This window comes from Octopus bimaculoides, chromosome 18 (assembly GCF_001194135.2).
Source record: "Octopus bimaculoides isolate UCB-OBI-ISO-001 chromosome 18, ASM119413v2, whole genome shotgun sequence".
In the NCBI taxonomy this organism is placed as follows: Eukaryota; Metazoa; Mollusca; class Cephalopoda; order Octopoda; family Octopodidae; genus Octopus; species Octopus bimaculoides.
The window spans coordinates 19,366,564-19,386,948 of NC_068998.1; the positions used below are offsets into that span (position 1 = coordinate 19,366,564).

Sequence of the window (20,385 nt, forward strand, 5' to 3'; positions counted from 1 at the left end):
AAAAAAAAAAAAAAAAAAAAAAAAACAAGTTCCCATGCCGGGAATCGAACCCGGGCCGCCTGGGTGAAAGCCAGGAATCCTAACCACTAGACCACATGGGATACTTGATGAAATATTGCAAAATATAAATTTATAAAAGGAAAATAATTTCTCAGCTAAGACAGTCGTTTAATGCTAAATAGACATGAAATTGATCAAAATAAATATTATATATTAATTAATAGACCGTATTTTAATGCTCAACTGTTCTATTGAATTATTTCTCAATATATAGAGCCAATATATAATTTTTCTCTTAACAGGGTGTGGAACTGAGCGTTTTCATGCAGTCATGTGCAATCATTATCCTTACAGGTTATTCGCAGGTATTTCCCTTCAGCCATATTGCATATCGTTAGAATTGCCTGTAATTTAGCTGAGGCTGTTAAACCTCAGGCCAGTCTTGACTGAATAGACTTATGATCAAGGTTGTGACCATCCTCTCTTTATGTATATCAGGAAATAGACTTTTACTTCAAGACAGTAGCATGTAATTTGAGGGAATTTGGCCGCTATTTGTTGCATGTCGTCAATCGTGTACTTAGTGTTTTTCAACGTTTCCACTATTATTTAAGCCCTTTCATTGCCAGGCAGAAATATAGCATTACAAAAAGGCCATTTTAACAGCGTTATAGACCCGCGGGCAATTCAATAAATTGGGCCCTATAGTATTTATTTATTGTCAGCAAGTCACAGCCTACATAGATTACAATTGCTCCCCCTCCCCATATGCCCGCGATAACTGTTCAATGTGCCCATACTTTTAGACGGCACTGATCAAAATCAGTTCACGTGCAAGCAATTACATCGTGGTAAAATACATCATCTGTAATTTTATCACAAGGTAATTATCACGAGCTACACAACATCGATGTACATTTCAAGTACATCGTTTGTCAAGTCACCCCCGGGCTTTGTTTTATCTTTTGTCCGCAGAGTAAATTACGTTGCTTGATATGATTTAGTTTTTATTCGCAGAATAAATACGACGCATTTTATTAACAACGAAAAAGATATTTTTTTTATAAAATCGGCATGTCTACAGCAGCGTGCCCCCTCCACAATTTGTTTCCTAATAACTTTCAGAAAAATGGATATTTTTTAATGACATTTTCTACAAATGCCTTTCAGATGGTTAAATTATGATTACATTGGAATTTGTTGTCACCCCCCCCCCAAAAAAAAACCCCGCAGGTGTGGGAGAGAGAGAGAAGTTTCGAATAATTAACATAAGTCAACTTTGTTTCTTCATAACTTTCAGAAAAGTGGGTATATTTCAATGAATTCATTCCATCATATAATATGAAAACTTTTAGAAATCGTAGGGAAAAAAATCAATCAAGAAACGAAGTAAAAATCGAACAATATATCACTGGTGCAGAAATTTCACACAAGAGAATATAAAGGTAGTCCAGCGAAAATTCCGCGTATCGTCAATGGATATCCAAAGTTGTGAATTATTGGATCTTTTAAACGTGTCATTGTTCATATTTTGTCTTTTATAAATATTTCTTCCTTCCAATATATAAAAAAGAAAGAAGCATTATCCATTCTCTAAATTGCAATAATTTGTGATTCTATTTTCAGAATTAAACATGAATTTTTTTTTTCACGAATATTTATAGTAAATTTAATATCAAAAATTATTTTTTTTGTGTCTTTGAATTTCTTTTTTCATTATTAGTAAAATTTGATATATTTACTCTGCAAATAAAAATCAAAACAAAACAACCGTGAATAATGTTTCGCAATTTATTATTATTTACTGCAAGACAAGAAAAAACAAAAACAACATAACATTTACCGACGTATCAGCTCGTGATGTAAATTACCGGGAGATTTATTTTACCGGACACCATCACAATTTGTCACGCTTTCGTGCCTCCCCCGCCTGTCGTTATGTGACCAATGTGCATGACCTCTGTCATCAAAAAGGATGCGTAATCTTAAAAAATATTTTATTTTTAATAACTATAAATTTCTATAATATCGTATGATCAGGTATTATACGAACTATTCTTTGTAGTTCTATCCCCAGCGGATAAATTTACCCACGGGTTGAGACCGACGGGCGCTGATGGTCCCTTAATTTCTTGATTAATTTATCTTTACTAAACATGCATCAGCACTCGTGTTACTTACCCGGATTTTCAAAATTTCTTTCTTTAAAATTTAAAAAAATAAGTAGAAAATATTTATGAAAAAAAACCCAATCATTATAATCTATCTATCTATCTATATAAACATCTTATATCCTGTTTCAACGTTATTGCGCTAATATTTGTAAAGTGAATTTCACGGGAAGAAAATTCCCGCCCTATGTTAATTAAGTTAGAGCAAGCTGTTGTTTAAGGCTCTTTTGGAGTTTTAAATCGAATATTCGGATAAAGAAAGCCACAACAAAAGTTTTGTTTGCTTTTCTTAAGTAAACCACTATTTATTTAAATATGACAAAAAAAAAAAGACAAAATACAATCTGAATAAATAAGCATACAAATTATTTATTTGCTGAATATCAGTACCAGAGGGGGGAAAAATCAAATAATGAAATTAAGTTTATAAGTGATTTGGTTAGTTGTGGAGAAATTTATATAATATTGCGCCTAATTAGTCTTGAAAGACTAATAGAAAAGGTTAAAAAGAAAAAGGCAAAAGTCAATAATCCTATCAGTGATGGAAAGGTTTTTGGTGCCAAGTTCCATAAAGACAGAATTACATTATTTTGTTACTGAAGCTTTTAGTTTTATTAAAAAGAAAAGCTATTCATGTATGACAGAGATAGAATGTAAACAATTTTAATTGTTACTTTCGTAAGGTTTGACGACTTTGTTTTTAATTCTATAGGTATTATAGTTATGTTAATTCTCGCTCAGTCCTGATCAAAGGCTTGTAGCTGTAAACATCCCTTTTATTTTCATTTCTCTTTTCTCTTAATATTTTTTTGGGGACGTGAAGCGTACTTCATGATCCAATGTGTCCTTCCTTTTTCTTAAGACGATAAAATGTAATTGTGTAATTTGAGTAAGAATTAGGTGCTTTTGGTTGCATTACGGTTGTTGTTTAGCCCCTAATCGAGCAGACTCTCAATCAAAGGTGTTCTGGCCGTCACCTTCCCTTTTGTTTATATTAAGGATTACATTTTTCTGTGTCTCCCAGATTGGAAGGAGATTTGGTTGCTATTTTTACCAGGTCGATCGATCGTTTAGAGATTCTCTTGTTTGGTTCATGATACTAATTGTGTTTTATCACCACACATTAATTATCTCTTCTTTTCTTGTGAGTGGATTTGGTAGACGGAAACTGAAAGAAGCCCGTCGTGTATATGTGTATATGTTTGTGTCTGTGTTTGTCCCCCCAACATCGCTTGACAACCGATGCTGGTGTGGTTACGTCCCCGTAACTTAGCGGTTCGGCAAAACAGATCGATAGAATAAGTACTAGGCTTCCAAAGAATAAGTCCTGGGGTCGATTTACTCCAGCAGATCGCGAAGAAGCTATAGAAAATATTTTATGCTGAGTGTTTAGATTTAGTCAAGTTTCGTTAATTTCATAACATGTACCATTTTTCTAAGACCCTCTTTTCAACTTGACTAAGATATTTTAGATATTTGTTGCATTTCTGATATCTAAAGATGGATATTGATGTGTATGAAATTTTTCTCAAACGTATTTCTGGAGAGGTAAATTTTATCTTGTCTTACTCATTTTGCTCTAGCTAAATTTGTCTTTTATACTCTCAAAGAGAACGGAGATAATTTTCTGAAATAGCGTTCTGACTATGTTCAAGTGTTTTTAACGCATTTAGAGACGGTCATTAGCTGAGATAGTTTCTGTAAAGCAGTGAACATTTGTAAATAAAAAAAAAATTCTTGAAGTAAAAAATACAGTAAATCTTACTTGTATCTCGCTGTTTTGTTTTGAGATATACTGGAATACTTTCAGCGATGCTAGGGGTGATGAAATTGAAAAAAATTATCTCTATTTTAATTGGTTTTCGAAATAATATCTGTGCTATTATTATCAAGCTGATGTTTGGAAAAGAAATTACTATGAAATTTTGATCACTTTTTATTGGTACCCACTACCTTCCACCCTAAAAATAATTACTACAAATTTACAAATTGTTTCATTGGTCTTTTTCTTTGGAAGATTCGATTTTGGTTTGAGCCATTCCTCGATGTACTTATTTCGCGACTCATTTGAGAAAGAATTATCTCTTTTAATTCTAACCTGCATGCGACCGTCGCTCGTTCTATGATACAAACTGCCTGCTTTAAAGTGATCTAAATTTACCAAGTTCGTTCCCTTAGGTAAGGCATTAACGTAGCAACACAGTATTTGCTCATTTCTAAAAGTTGAGTTTCTTCTACCTAACCGAAAGTAATTAATGGTATTTGAATAAATTCCACGTTCATTTGGGTATATATTTCCATTTGTTACTTTCCTACGAATTTAGACAGCCAGACTTGAACAGTATTTCTATAGAATAGAGTGAAAAATTATCTGGTATGCCCAAAACCGTGATTTCTTCGGATCTCTATGCTTTAAACATCGTAGAATACGAATTTGCAATAAAATGAAATAAACAATGCTGGTGGTTACCTTAATTTTACAACGTAACAGATCCAAAAAATTTTGGAAAAAAAGTTAATGGAAAGGGTGGGGAGGGGCAAAAACGAAGCAGGTGACAGGTAAAATTTTTGACAGACGATGTTTTGTGTATTTTCAACAGCAATAATTTCAGGTGCTTAAATTGAAACAACAAAGATTATCCAAGTGGTTTCTTAATATAATGTAATGAACTAAATTTTTTTTAGATAATTAAAAGTTATACCTAAAGAGAAGAAAACAAACCCATTAGCTTAATGATTAATTCTGGTTAACAAAGGCAGGTGAGGTAACTCCGAAAATAAAATTAAAAATTGAATACTCCTTCAGTAAGTACAGTGACTGCACCAACAAAATTTGGTGTTATTAGATCTCTTCAGCTAAATATTTATGAGTATTTATAATTGATTGTGAGATATATATACACAACAGGCTTCTTTCAGTTTCCATCTATCAAATCTGCTCACAAGACTTTGGTCAGCTTGGAACTATAGAAGATGCTTGCCCAAGGTGCTATGCAGTGGAACTGAACCTGGAACCATTGTACGTGTATGTGTGCATGCATGCATATTAGTGTCTTCTAGCTAAGTCTTCATGTGATGGTTGTAAACAAATGTCACAGTTGTACAAGTGGTTTATTTTTTGTTTCTAGCTTTCTGTGAAATCATGTCTGGCCATGGGGGAAATATTATTTTACTTGGAAGCAGGTGAGGGTTGGTGACAGGAAGGGCAACTGTCCATAGAAAATCTGCCTCAACAAAATTCCATTTGATTCTTGCAAGCAAGGGAAAATGGACATTAAACGATGAAGAATAGTAACTTAAGTAGAATCTGTAGTAACGCCGTGCGCATGCGTGGTCTCACGCATGCGTGGAATTAAACAAGCAAGCGTTCCCGCTTAATTCTATCTCTTTTACGGTCGGCTGACCATGATCATGGACGTGTTAAGCTGTCTCTCTACATCTTTCGGACTTACACTCGACAGCTCGCTTGCAACTACATACCCACGTCCCAACAACTATGTTCACACACAACAGAAGCTGTAACAACAAGAGCTAAAGATGTATATATTTACCACCTAAATAAAGTGTTGTTTAAGTTGATAGTCTGGAGTTCAGCGTTCCGTTATATTCTTTAATTTTATTTAGGAAAGTCAGGTATACATCTAATGATGTATAACCAACTTTCCTATAAATCAATATGGCAAACAATTGAACAAGATTAAATACAACTTTTTGATTTGTTCACCTTCATGATATATAATGCTTATATATGCACATTGTTTTGAATTAATCATGCATTACCTTGTGGCTTCGAGATTTTGATGATGTGGTTGTTTTATTCTTAGAATGACATTGTAGTGAGTAGAGGTCAAAAACTGAATCTGGTCAGTTTGAAATTAAACAGGTAGAATATTTAGGCCTGATATACCTGGTTTAAATGTTAAAGGGTTAATTAAAAATATTTCTTGGATATAAGTTATCATTTAATTCACTCCTCAATCCTTGAGGACTGAATCAAACCTTGGTTTGATTTGAACTGCGTATGTTGTTGTTGGCACTCCGTCACTTACGACGCCGAGGGTTCCAGTTGATCCAATCAACGGAACAGCCTGCTCGTGAAATTAACGTGCAAGTGGCTGAGCACTCCACAGACACGTGTGCCCTTAACGTAGTTCTCGGGGATATTCAGTGTGACAAGGCTGACCCTTTGAATTACAGGCACAACAGAAACAGGAAGTAAGAGTGACAGAAAGTTATGGTGAAAGAGTACAGCAGGGTACGCCACCATCCCCTGCCGGAGCCTCGTGGAGCTTTAGGTGTTTTCGCTCAATAAACACTCACAACGCCCACAAAATATCATGAAATACAACGCCTGCAAAATGTCATGAAATATATTTCTTGTTCAGTTTTCTACAATTTACATCAATTATATTTCTCTTATCATTTTCTTGTTTCAATCATTGGACAGTATCCATACTGGGGTACCTCCTTGAATGGTTTTAACCAAACAGATTGAGCTCAACACATATTTTTTAAGTCGGGTACTAATTTTATTGGTCTTTATTGCTGAACTGCTAAATAAACCAACACAAGTTGTTGAGCAGTGGCTGGGTGGGGGACAAACAATCACAAACACATGACAGGCTTCCACACAGGTTTTACCTACCAAATTCATGCACAAGGTATTGGTTGGTCGGGGTTTATAGTAAACACTTGCTCAAAGTGCTGCACAGTGGGACTGAACCTGAAACCATATGGTTGCAAAATGGGCTTCTTAACCACACAAGCACACTTGCTTTTCTTTTTGACTAGGCACAAGATTGTCTATTTATAGGTTGTAATGAGGAATTAGATATTGTAATGTTCATGTTTTCCGAAAGGTAATGATAATGGAGAATACCATGAGATAGTTGCAACTGGAAATAATAACCAGGACTCCGACTTCGATCAATGGGAACTTATCTTCAGGATCTATCATTTTGTGCTCGACCAACTTGATTTCATTTGACTAGGTACCAATGTTATTAGGTTTATAAGGGTAGGGAAATGTGATGTGTCAATTCAAGAGTTATGTGCTCCTCCAAATGTATTTTTTCTTTTGTTCAGTAGAGGTGGAAGTAAGAAACCAAACTAAAAATGCAAGCAGTAGCTTTGGATATAAACATTAATTTTCTAAAAAATGTTTATACAAAAAAAAAAAAGTTTATACACACACGAAAGGAAAAAAATATTGGCGGGATTTCGGATCAGTGCGTTGTGCAAAAAAAAATTGGGCCAAAATCGGTCCGGATGGTGGTGGTGAAATGAAAAAAGAGTTATAGATAAAAAAAAAAAAAAAATTGTCATAAAAAGGTGCTCTCCCCACTCGTTTCCAAAGCCTTGGTGAAAAAGAAATTGTAAAAAACCAACTTATGTGGGCATCCTGATACGAAACCCTGCCCAAAAGTTTTTAAAATTATATAACCTGATTATAAAATAATCATATTTTGGAGTTTTTAAAGCAATATCTCTTCAAATTAGTTTCAGTAAGCCGCTGACGTGACTGTAGTTAAACTCTCTTTGCAATCTCATTGTTTCGGGTTCAGCCTCACAGCACGACCTCTTAGACGTGTGGACAGACCAATTGTCTTGTGAGCGAATTTAGTTAGATGTGAATATCCGTGAGTGTGTATTTTTTACTTTTCGATTATTAGATTGCAATCATACTGGGGTAACGCCTTGAAGGGTTTAAGTCGAATGAATCGATTCCAGTACTTTTAAAAAACCCTTTTAAAGCCTAATTCTATCGGTCTCTCTTGCCGAACAGCTACTTATGGGCATGTAAAGAAACACACTGGTTGGCGAGCGGTGATGGCGGACAAACACAAACACACACAGATATACAGACACATGCACGATGAACTTCGTTCAGTTTCCGATCCACTCACAAAGCTTTGCTCAGACCAGCACTTTAGGAGAAGACACTTGCCCAAAATGCCACGCAATGGGACTGAACCTAAGATCATATAGTTTGGAAGTAAACTTCTTGCCACATAACTACGCCTATATGTGTGAGTGTGTGTTCCCGATCTTTGCATTTTGGGAAAAAGAGGCCGAGAAAATAAGTACCAAACTTCAAAAATTAAGTACTGTGGTCGATTTGTTCAATTAAAAGCCATTGAAAACAGTGCCCAGCCTAACCGCAGTCCAATGATTGAGACGAGTAAAATAAGGGAAGACTAATCAAATACTCATCAGACATAGTCAGTTGTAAATATAAAGCTTGGGCTCTTTTCTACTGGCAGTTCACAAGAAAATATCTGGTCGACAAGTTCCATTCTTTAGCTGCAGTAAAAATCAGAGAGAATCGAAAAAAGAAAAAAAACTCAGTGAAATGTGTTATGTTGGATAAAGTTGTTTCAGAGTTATGTCCCTTAGATTGGCCTGCGATATGAAATTTACATCTTGTGTCAGCTAAATGTGGAAACGATCTTCCATGCATTTGTGTGTTTGTGAGTGAAGAGAGAGAGAGAGAGGGGGGGAGGGAGTGGAGGATATATAGACAGTTTGTAGAGGTGTATGTGTGCATTGTGAGAGAAAAAATTACTATGCTAAAGAGAAAGAGGAAAGTAGGGAGACAAAGAAAGGAAGGAAGGTATAAGGAAAGTGGGGAAAGGTATATGAGCTATGAGGAGATCATTAAGGAGAAAAGGATGGGAGGCAGAACAAGAATATCTTTTCTACTCTAGGCACAAGGCCCGAAATTTTTGGGGAGGGGGCCAGTCGATTAGATCAATCCAAGAGTGAAGCAGATTCTTCGAGTTCAAATATCATCATTCTTGTGTTGATAAGACAAAACGCCAGTCAAATACTGCAGTTGAGATAATCAACAGTTCCTTCACAAAAAATTTCTCCCCTTGTGCCTGTGTAAGAATTATTACTTTGAATGTGTAACTGTTAACATAAATGATTAAAACAGACTAAACAGCATTGCTCTTGCTTATTGGTGAGACTGAGGAAATCAGTTTTATTATCAAGTAATCAGTCCAAACTTTAGAACTAGTCAAACTTACACCAATAATCTGTTGTGTATATATATATATATATATATATACACACACACACTTTCCCCACATGTATATATCATCATCATCATCATCATCTAACGTCCGTTTCTCATGCTGGCATGGGTTGGACAGTCTAGAGCTGATACGTCAGGGGCTGCACCAAGCTCCATATTGTCTGTTCTGGCATGGTTTCTATGGCTGGATGCCCTTCCTAACACCAACCACTTTGTATAGTATGCTGGATGCTTTTTATGTAGCACCAACACCGGTATCAATTCTGCTATGGTAGACAGGTCTTCTTGACGGCAGCAAGGACAGATATCTAGGTCCGTAGTCATCTCCTCCGTAAGTCTCAGGGTCTTGAGGTCATACTTGTGTGTGTGCCTGTGTGTGTTAGTGTTTCCTTATCTTGACATTACATGATAGTTGAAAATATGTGTCACTGTCATACAAGTGGGTTCCTTTGTTTCCAATACTCTGTGAAAACCTGTCTGGGTCTGGCTATGGAGAAATATTATCTGACATGGAAACAGGTGAGAATTGGTGACAGGAAGGACATCCAACTGTAGAAAATATACATCAATAATTATTTTGGTTATCATTTTAGTCATTTGCTTGAAACTTAGCAGAGATATTGCTCATTATGCAAGGTTTCTTTCTTACAGTAAAAGAATATGAAATCAAGTGTTGATTATATGCTTCTTTAAAAGCAATGAGTCATGCCTTTGTGTATATGAACAAAGAAAAAAAAAATGACACAAAAACCAACATTTTTGGCTATAAACAATGATCTTTATTGTTTATGAAACAACATAAAATACTTTACAAAAGTCAGTAGCTTTGACTTCTTCACTGGCAAAATTTCTTTTTTCATAGAAATATGACAATTTTTCCCGCCAAAATTTTGAAAGGTTTACAAATTGATACAGTTATTACTATGAAATGAACTAATAAAAAAAAGAGACAAACAGAAGAAAAAAAAAATCAGAAACAAAACCCTAAAATTTCAACAGTTCCATGTCCATAGATTCCATATAATGAACCATTTTATATTGCATCTATAAATAAGGAAGCAGTCAAAAATAAAGTCTAGCTTGCTCCTTTGTTGAATTATTTCTTGTAATAAAGACTCTACAGTAGTTACTACAAGAGATATTCAAACTTTAGTTTCTTTGAAAAGTGCCAGTATTTTTGAACATTTTCATAACAGAGTTACTTTATTAGTCTGGGTCCTATCTGATTGACTTGTTTTATTTTTGTAGTCAGTATAAGAAAGTGTGCTAATGGAGATTAATGGTTGGAATTAATGTTTCTAGACATGTTTCAGCAGTTTCTAGATAAGATCCATACCACAGGATTCCATTAACAAGGAGCAAAAGGAAAACAATTTTTGCTACAGCATTAAAAAGAAAGGGGTTGATTTAATTTGAGAAGATAGTAAATAATAAAACGCTGTCATTTAGTTATACTTAAAACAGAATAACAAATTGCCCTGAATTTTACTTTTTTCTTTGGTGTGAAAAAGTGAAAAACCAAGTAAAAATTACTGATATGAAGAAAATTCTCTTTTGATTTAATCAAGAAACTTAGATATTATGACTGAGTGTTGAATTTAATATGTAATCTCTAAATTTAATGTTATATAAATTGAACTATATCTGAATATTCTTGGTTGTGAAGAGAGCAGCCACTCTTAAACTTATTTCTAATAGAATATTATGTCTTTAACTCCATTTGTTATAAAGACAGGATTTTCTTATTCATATCAAGTGATGAGGACCAACTTAATACCATTTATAATTTTTGTATTGACTAAAACAGCTTAACTGTAAGATATGAAAAAGTTCCAAAATTAGTTTGTTTTTCTATAATCCAGCTCATAACATTAGCTTCACAGATTGTCAGCAAAGTTAACTTAAAATTGTAATGTTAAACAGGTAAGAAGACGAAAGATAAATTAATATATCCCTACTTCAATTTCTGTCTTTTACCAACAAACTAACTTCTTACAAAAGAAACAAAAATGCATGAAAAATTTATCAGTTACTGATAGAAACTTCCCTATATATATTTTCAATGTTTGAATGAAATGTTTGAAGTAGGCAAAAGGAAATCAAATTAAGCAGAAGTTGGGCGGAATAAATCATTTTAAACAATTGTTACTGTCAATCTATTCACTAGAGTGGAGATCATAAACAAGATATGTAATTTATTTCATCTTTCCATGAAACCGAGTACAAGTTTCAATCTTTAAAAGTTGGAATTATAAAGCAGCCACTAGTTTAATAGGTAACATAGAACACAGAGATAAGAACCAATTTCCAGTGAAATGATTGTTTGGTACATGGTGGGATTGTAATATGAAGCCATCAAAAATAAAACAAAATAACTGGGTTTATTCAGCCAGTACAACAGCCAGGTGAGATGTAGAGCAGGGAGACAGTCATGGAATTAAAACAACACATACACATAGGATACATATACACAGACACACAGGACACATTTCCAAACAAACATAATAACTTCACAGTTGAAAGATTAGTAATAAACAGAAAGAATGCAATATATTTTGAGGGATTATTAGGAGCCATGAAAGTAAAACATTGGCAAATTTGAACCAAAGCTGGTTACAGATTGTGAAATTACGATAAATACTCTGTGGAAAGTGTGTGTGTGTGAATGATAGTGACAGGAATATACACCTCATAATATCTAACGTGCTGTCATTAAAATATTTCTTGAGGATTAGTTTGTGTTATTAAGAAAATATGAAAGCAATAAATTTGTATAGTTTATTACTATTTCTTTCATTCTTTTAATTACAGTGGTTGCTAAGAATAGCTGAACCTATATGCAAATGTTTTGTCTAGTGATGAATGGGAGAGCAATAAGAAAGAAGCTTTAAATAAATCAAGATATTACAAGCTTTTCCTAGTTCGTTGATGTAACTAAAAACTATATACATGGCATGGCAGTGACTAAGGAAAGTAGTTGGAAATGACTTTTAAGAGTTATAACATACATTTTGTTTCACAGAATAGTTATACTCCTGTATAGTAACAGGCAACAACAATAATAAACTAAAAGTTTATAACATAGCAATAGCAGCTGTACATTAAATAGTATCACATTCCCCAGCTATCTCACCAAAATAAAATGGTACTGTGTTGATGAATTATACCCTATAAGTATTGCAAAGTGTTTAGCAGAAACTATAGAACAGTAACTAAACATATAGAAGCTGGTGACATTGGCTGAATATGTAGAGGTTTACATTTGGCATAAACTAATAGTTCCATCGTTTATGTCTTTCAGCACAACACACGCAGCTAGGCACTTTCTCTTTTTTTCTTGTTTTTTTTCTTCTTCTTTTTCTTTTGAAAGCTAAAAAAAAGGCACTGAATTAAGTTGAAAATAAAATATATGTGCTTGCTTGCATGTGTTCATATATATATCTCTTAGGCTGTAGTGCAGCATTTTGCTGGGTGTATCTAGAATTGTACTTTGCATCTCGGTGATTGGTTTGCGCATTGATATAATGAAGACAAAGCATTGTGTAGTAGATAATTTGAAAGCTGAATCTTTTCTATTTTCTTTTGAGTAAACAATTAAAAAGAAGTGTTTTACATATCTACTAAGTATGTATGTTATACATAGTATCTCCCCAACATAGCTGCACTATATATATGTATGATAGACTGACTATATATTCTACTGAAGCATATATGGAACATTTCAAATATATTTGTTACTATTATAAGAATATATATATATATATATATATATATATATAATTTGTAAGTATTTTATTTAAAAATTAAAGCAATTAAATTGAATGGCTGATTTTATTTTTTGCTATTTTAAAAAAATTTATTTAATAGTGAAATAACTATTTACACAAATCACAATATTTACTTGTAAAATAAACAACTATCTTTTCCAAAACTGAAAAAGAAGATAGATAAACAGATTTCTCTTCCTTTTCATCAGCAAAGATATTGACAAGTGACACACAGACATGTAGATTTATTTGAGCAAGAGCAATCTCAGTTAATTTTGCATGAGCATTAAGTAGCAGCAATTTCTGGAACATTTCCTTTCAGTTTCATGAGCATGAGGAGAGCAAAGATCTGTATATTTTTTTCTTTAACAAAAGGCAAGCAACAGGAAAGACCTGTTGGAAGAAACAGCAGCAGAGGCAGCAATTAGAGACTTCATTTCAAAATCTCTTTAGGGATAGACTTATATATGACTAACTTTTCGACTGTGTATCCATGGTAAGTACTTTAAGCACGGGCCATGGCTTCAGTGATCTTGGTGAGAATCCACTGCAATTAAAAGGAGATAATGAAAGTCACATATGTTAGGCTACAACAACTGGTCAGCATAAAAGAAGAAATAAAAAGGATTAAAACGATTGGTCAATAAAGGCAATTTTCTTATAAATATTAAAGTAAAAAAATTGATAATTTATTTAGTCAGTTTACTTCTGATTTCTCACAAGCTCACTCACACACACATGGCAACTGCACATTTTAATCTTGCTTAAAACATGCAAGCAATTGCTATCTCTCTTGCTTATGTATGTTTTACACATGATACGAAAGACATGAAAGCATATCACATTCTTGAAAATGACAATGTATTCGCCATATCCTGAAAGTGGATCACAAATAGTAAAAAAAAAAAAAAACCATTCATTTCTTTATTAACTTGTTTGCATGCTTTAGAAGTAAATGGATACGATTTTAAACTGCATCTGGTAGTGGGGCCCCTGGCTCAAGAATTCCAGAGTTTTGAGAAGTATGGGACCACCTCTTAGCCACTATTGTTTCCAGGTCTACTCTGACCCAGAGTAGTAGAACCTGTCAGGATTCCAGCTATGGGTTAAATAGCACGTAACTACCCAAGTCAGGGTTTATTGAAATGATGGGATGCAGCATGATGGATGTGAACTATTTTGGCAAATGAATCTTAAGGAATCAATGGCGAATATCACTAAATGCTGAGCAGATGAACAGATAACAAACCATGAATGGTTAGGATCAACCAGTTCAGTTAGTGAACTACTATCATCTACAGTTGTGGCATGTGCAGATGAGATATTTTAGCAAGTGAAAGACCAGTATGACTAAAACCCAAACCAGATGTTCATGCCACATTGCTTGATCAGGACGTTTGCATAGAGGAGTTGCATTGGTCTAGGCAAGTTGCCTGACCAGATGACACTAAAGACATGAAAACATAACATATTTTTGAAATGATGATTTATTTGGACCTCAAACATTATCTATATGCAAGACAAGTTGTTAAGTTTAGCAATGGAAGAGATGAATGCAGTTTGTCTCAGTACAAGTTGTATGAAACTCTGGTGTAGATTAAAATTTCTAGTTACCACACAGATAAATTTATTAATTGTAAACACTTCCATTACAAGTGTATATTGATAACTCCAGTTGTAAGATGTAAGCAAATAATCTGTGTATGTGTGAGTGTGTATGGATATTTATATATTACACACAAGCACACCCATCTATATACACGTGCATGCATATATATACACACTCACTTCAAAAGTTACTGATTAGCAGAGTCATTAGAACATTGGATATCATGTGTTGTAATATTCTGGCTCTCTGAGTTCAAATCTAACTGAAATCAACTTTGCCTTTCATCTTTTCAGGGTTGATAAAGTACCAGCAGAGTATGATGCAACCCTCTCTCCCTTTATCTATCACATTCTTGATGTTCCATTGGGTAAAGTGTAGCAGGGCCAAGATAGTATCTGAGCCTGCTTATGGCGACATAGGTATACTGTGCCATTCCTGTTTGTGAGAGAAGGCTGTTTCTAATTCTTCTAAATTTCATAGATCATAAACATCAATATATTTAATAACAAAACAAAACATTAGGGTGGGTTACAGCTGAATAAAAATATTCACCACTTCAAGAGCCAGTTATAAACAAGAAATCTTTTTAATATGAACTCACAAAACTCTTCTTCCTCATGTAATTTCCATAGCCCTCATATTTACCATTTCAAATCTCTTAAAAAAAAATGACACTCAAAAGCTATGTATACATTCAGACACTTAGATGCCTCCCTACTTCACTGTATGAATATATCTGGAGTTTAAAAGATAGCAGCATTAACAATTATAAAATTAATGGGTCCATTATAAACATGTGTGACCCCAAAATTAATGGGATCACTACGAACTTGTGACTAGATGATAGCAACAGTGAAAGACACATTAAGATATTGTATTTTTAGATGTACTGGGACAGAATGGAGCGTCTTTGATAAGCCTTCTAGTCCAAGGCTGATCAGGGTCTGAACATCAAAAACATCATATTGCCTATTATTATACTATTTCATCTTTATGGAAAGTGATGCTCTGGCATGGTTGCAATATATGTATACATTAAAATAGAATAGTTAGGGTGAATCATTATGTAATATTACTTCTAATAAGCAAATAACAAAAGTGAAAAAGTGAAAATAGGACAACAGTTTTACCTTATATTTTGGGATTATGACCTCTTCCTCAGGACACATGGAGAAATGAATGATGGAATAGATCATTGCCCAAATATGTAGGAGAGGAAGATGGTGACAAGTAGATTGGTGTTGTTATAACAACCAATCTGCTTCATGTAGCTCTTTTCTGTTTTTAAACCTGGTCTCAGCTTTTTAATAAGGATGGCCTTGATGTTTCTAAAATTGTCTGTGAACATCCCTGATAGATACTGTGAAATCCTAGGTCTGGCACTTCTGTAGGGGTTTGTGGTTTGAAGTGTTTTTGTGCATATGTTCTTGATGCAAATGTGCAGTTTTCTGGTGGTGCTCCCAATGTAGGATGCATCACATTTGCTGCAGGCAACCTCATATACCAAGCACATTTTGAAGTTGTTGATGGGGCAATTAGATAGGGCACACCCCATAATGCTGACAAAGCTACCAACACAAAGTGGTTCCACAAGTTCTTAATAAACAATGGCCATCCTTCATCTTTTACCAAATGACTGCATTTGAACAATGCTGAAGTCAGTAAATTTCATAACAAGGTCTGTACTTCCAAATCTGATATGAGCTTCCTAAAATTATCCTATTTTAGTGACAAAACCATTGTTGCTAAGCATCATGTGATCCACAAGTAGGGACTTAACACTATAGATGGTGTACACTGGAGGAAATTTTTGTCTAGAACTCATACTACTAACAACACACACACACACACTTACCTCTTTCACTTTTTGATCTTGTATCATCACAACCTTTTTCGGCAGATTGCTGCCAAAGAATTTCTTTTTCTCCTTCTCCTGCAAATAAAGTTAACATTCTCTAGATAAAATAATTATGGCAGATAAAGCATAAATATTCGATTAATTGATTTATGCTCTATTTAACGATCAACTTTAATCTATTATATTGAAAATGAATTCATACAAACAAGTTGGTAAGTCAATATATCATTATCGTCATCACCATCATTTTAACATTTACTTTTCCATGCAGGCATGGGTCAAATGAAGTTTATTGAGGCAGAATTTCCATAGCCAAATGCCTTTCCAGTTGCCAGTCCAGGTAATATTTCTGTGTGTTTTCATGGAAGATTGGAAATGAAGAACACTGCTTATGTAATGGTATTTTTCAGTTTTAATCTTCCATAAGAACACACACACACACATATATATTCATACACAGTAAGCTTCTTTCAGTTTTCCATCTACCAAATCCATTCACAAGGCTTTGGTCGGCCTAGGGCTATAGTAGAAAACACTTGCCCAATGTGCCACATGGTGACATCAAACCCAGAACCATGTGGTTGGGAAACAAACTTGTTCAAACTGAGTTCAAATTCTGCTGAGGTTGGCTTTGCTTTTTATACTTTCATGGTTGATAAAATAAGTACGATTTGAACAGTGGGGTTGATGTTATTAACTTACCCTCTCTCCCCAAATCACTGGCCTTGTGCCAAAAATTTGAAACCAAAATTTTATTGATAAGTGTAGAGGAGAGAAAAGAAATAAAAATACAGAAATGTACTTACTTTCAGGATGATCTCTATTCCTTTTGTATGAGATTTTGGAGTCTCTCTAAGTTCACTATAAAGGTGTGTCCACTCACAGTCCCAGTGGCCAAAGATTTCACCACGGTTAGCAAATATGAGACGTCTGAAATAAATAATGATTGAGTTGTTGTAGAAAATATTAATTAAAAAACAAAGACAAAATACAACTGAAAATTATTTTTATCAATCATAAATAAATGGTCCATTTTTGTGATAAGTCAAAACATGCTGACACAATAGAATGTAGTACTGACTTGTAAAAACATTTAGTACACTTCAAAGTATATTGTGTTTGCATAACGAAGTACCATGTACCTACAAATCTTTGATGTTTACAAACCAGTTCCAGGAATGTGTCTAATATGTAAATTGGTATATCTAACAACACCACTATATAAGCAATGTGTTCAGAGGTAAGAGTGGGTTAGACGAGTGCTGATGAAGGGGCAACAATCCCTGAAATATGGTATATACACTAATTACCCACTTTTGTTTCTGATCTCATTGCTTGTTTATATCTGACATCTCGATATGAAATATAGCAAAAATCAGTGCTGGCTATAGTTTCTATAGAATATCTGTTGAAACAACTTTAACAAAAAAAAAAATAGTTTAACTCTATCACCACTGAGTGCAGGGAGAAAACTAGTGTCTGGATCTGAGCTCCATACCCAGAATACACACACCTCTCAGAAAATGGTGATATTTGGAATTGGCAGTCTGTGAATTCAATACCAAAGAACCATAGCTCTTCCTTTTTATCACAGTATGCTTGAAACCTTGTCTTCAACAGAATCTTCTAAAAGTTGAAATAGCACATCAGGTACAAATAACCCATGATTTTGTAATTTATTTTTTTTCTGGAAATATTTGAGTGCAGTGAGCTTCAACATCGTCTGCTTTCTATACTGGCATGGATTGGACGGTTTGACTGAGAACTGGTAAGCCGGGAGGCTGCACCAGGCTCCAATCTAATTTCGCAAGGTTTCTACAGCTGGATGCCCTTCCTAACGTCAACCACTCCAAGAGTGTAGTGGATGCTTTTACATGCCACTGGTACAGGAGCCAGTCAGGTGGCACTGGCATCAGTCACACTTGAATGGTGCTTATTATGTGTCACTGTCATGGGTGCCAGTCAAGCGGCATTGGCATTGGCCAGGCTCGAATGGTGTTTTTTACGTGCTACTGGCATAGGTGCCAGTCAGGTGACACTGGCATCGGTTACGCTTGAATGGTGCTTTTTATATACCACCAGCACAGGTGCCAGTCAGGCAGCACTATCATCAGCCATGACTACAATTTCACTCGGTTTAACAGGTCTACACAAGCATGGCAAATTGCCCAACAACTGAAGGGTGCTTTTTTAAATGGGCCAGTTATGCAACAATGGCATTGGCCACGACTACAATTTCATTTGACTTGCTGGGTCTTCTCAGGCACAACATATCTCCAATGGTCTCAGTTGCTTGTCATTGCCTCTGTAAGGTCCAACATTTGAAGGTCATGCTTCAGCACCTATGTCTTCCTGGGTCTACCTCTTCCACGGGTTCCCTCCACTGTTAGGTTACACTTCTTCACACAGCAATCCTCATCCATACGCATCATATAACCATACCAGTGCAGTTGTCTCTCTTGCACGCCACATCTGATGCTTCTTATGTCCAACTTTTCTCTCAGGGCACTTACACTCTGTTGTGTATGCACACTGACATTACACATCCAGCAGAACATACTATCTTCATTTCTTTCAATGGTCACAAAATTATAAAACAAGAAAAATATTCAAAACAACACCTAAAATAGCACTGTCTATGAGCAAACATTTGTAAACAGCTTCATTTAGCATTGACGACTTATCTTTATTCTGATTGACCAAATTTTAACAAGGGGTTTGCCAATTCCTAACTATATTGGGAATTCAGCAGAGGTCAAGTCTGAAATTTTTGGTCAATCATGAATATGATACAAACAATGGGTAGTAAAATGGGGAATTGTGTAGTTTATGTTTGTCTAAAGGGTATCTATAGTTTAAGTGGACTAGCTTGAAAAGTGAATCAAAATAGACTGCGGATCTCAGGGAACTTATTTTTGTTCACTGCAGATTGTAAATTGTTTAAACTAACTTCTAATCGGTGAAATATACTAAATATTAATCCCCCCTCCCACACACACACAAATGCTACAGATACAACTGTGTAACATAATTTTTGTTTTTGGGTAGCAACTGTTATTTCCTATTTGCTTATCCCTAAAAAATGTGAAAAATGGCTAATATTTCCTTCAAACTTTCCCTCTCAACACATAGCTATGATGCTCCCCCACTACTTCCAATATTGTCAGCTACTAATGGACATGCTCAAGTGGTTATGGTCAAGCAACTGAAAAGCAAATCTGAGGTACTGAGCAGAATATTTGCTATAATATGCATGAGGATATGTGAGAAAATATTTGCTAATATTCATTGGACTTCTAGGCAATGCAGTGTGAATAGCAGTTAACCAGTACTTTTGATAGCAGACAGTGTCTGTTGAAGTTTATTGATTTTCTTAATAGTATTGACAATAGCATTTAATTGGCTACGTTAAAAACTATTTTTTATTTTATTACATATATAATAAAGAAAACCACATTAAAATACAAATCCAAAAAGAAGAAAGCACAAACATGAGAAAAGAAAGAAGGAAAAAGAAGAAGGAAGAAAGAAAGAAAGAAAAAATATCAATTTAACACCAAGTGCCTCAATTGGTTGCACACTACAAGGTTGAATGTAACCTACTGATGTAAGCCAACCTAAAAAAATTAAAAACAAAACATTACAATTTTTTTGAACTTACTTATCTGTCACTAAAAGAACATTTTTTCCATCTTTAGTTACAACAGCATGAGCAATATATTCATCAGTGGCAGCATAAATTCCTTTCTCAGTTTCCTGAAATTAGAAGAAAATTTCATCAAAAAGGGATTAGATTAAAATAAACTGGACCCACCAAATAAACATGTAAAGATCCCCATTCAGAGGTTATATTGCAAAGAGGCTGCAACATGCCTGTAAATTGGGGAGCGGAGAGAGAGAGAGAGAGAGAGAGAGAGAGAGAGAGAGAGAGAGAGAGAGAG

At 34.6% G+C, this 20,385-nt stretch overlaps 1 protein-coding gene across 1 annotated transcript in view; it reads right to left on the minus strand.

Moving 5' to 3' along the window:
• Positions 1–9,966: 9,966 nt before the first annotated feature.
• LOC106874512 (intermembrane lipid transfer protein VPS13A) overlaps positions 9,967–20,385 on the minus strand; it is a 264,016-nt gene continuing 253,597 nt past the window's right edge. Inside the window, exons 81-84 of the mRNA XM_052974544.1 lie at positions 20,106–20,200; positions 17,251–17,374; positions 16,442–16,519; positions 9,967–13,524 (exon numbers count right to left, since the gene is read on the minus strand). Of these exons, the coding sequence (XP_052830504.1) occupies positions 13,483–13,524; positions 16,442–16,519; positions 17,251–17,374; positions 20,106–20,200 (339 nt within the window). The 3' untranslated portion in view covers positions 9,967–13,482. The remainder of the gene's footprint in view (positions 13,525–16,441; positions 16,520–17,250; positions 17,375–20,105; positions 20,201–20,385) is intronic.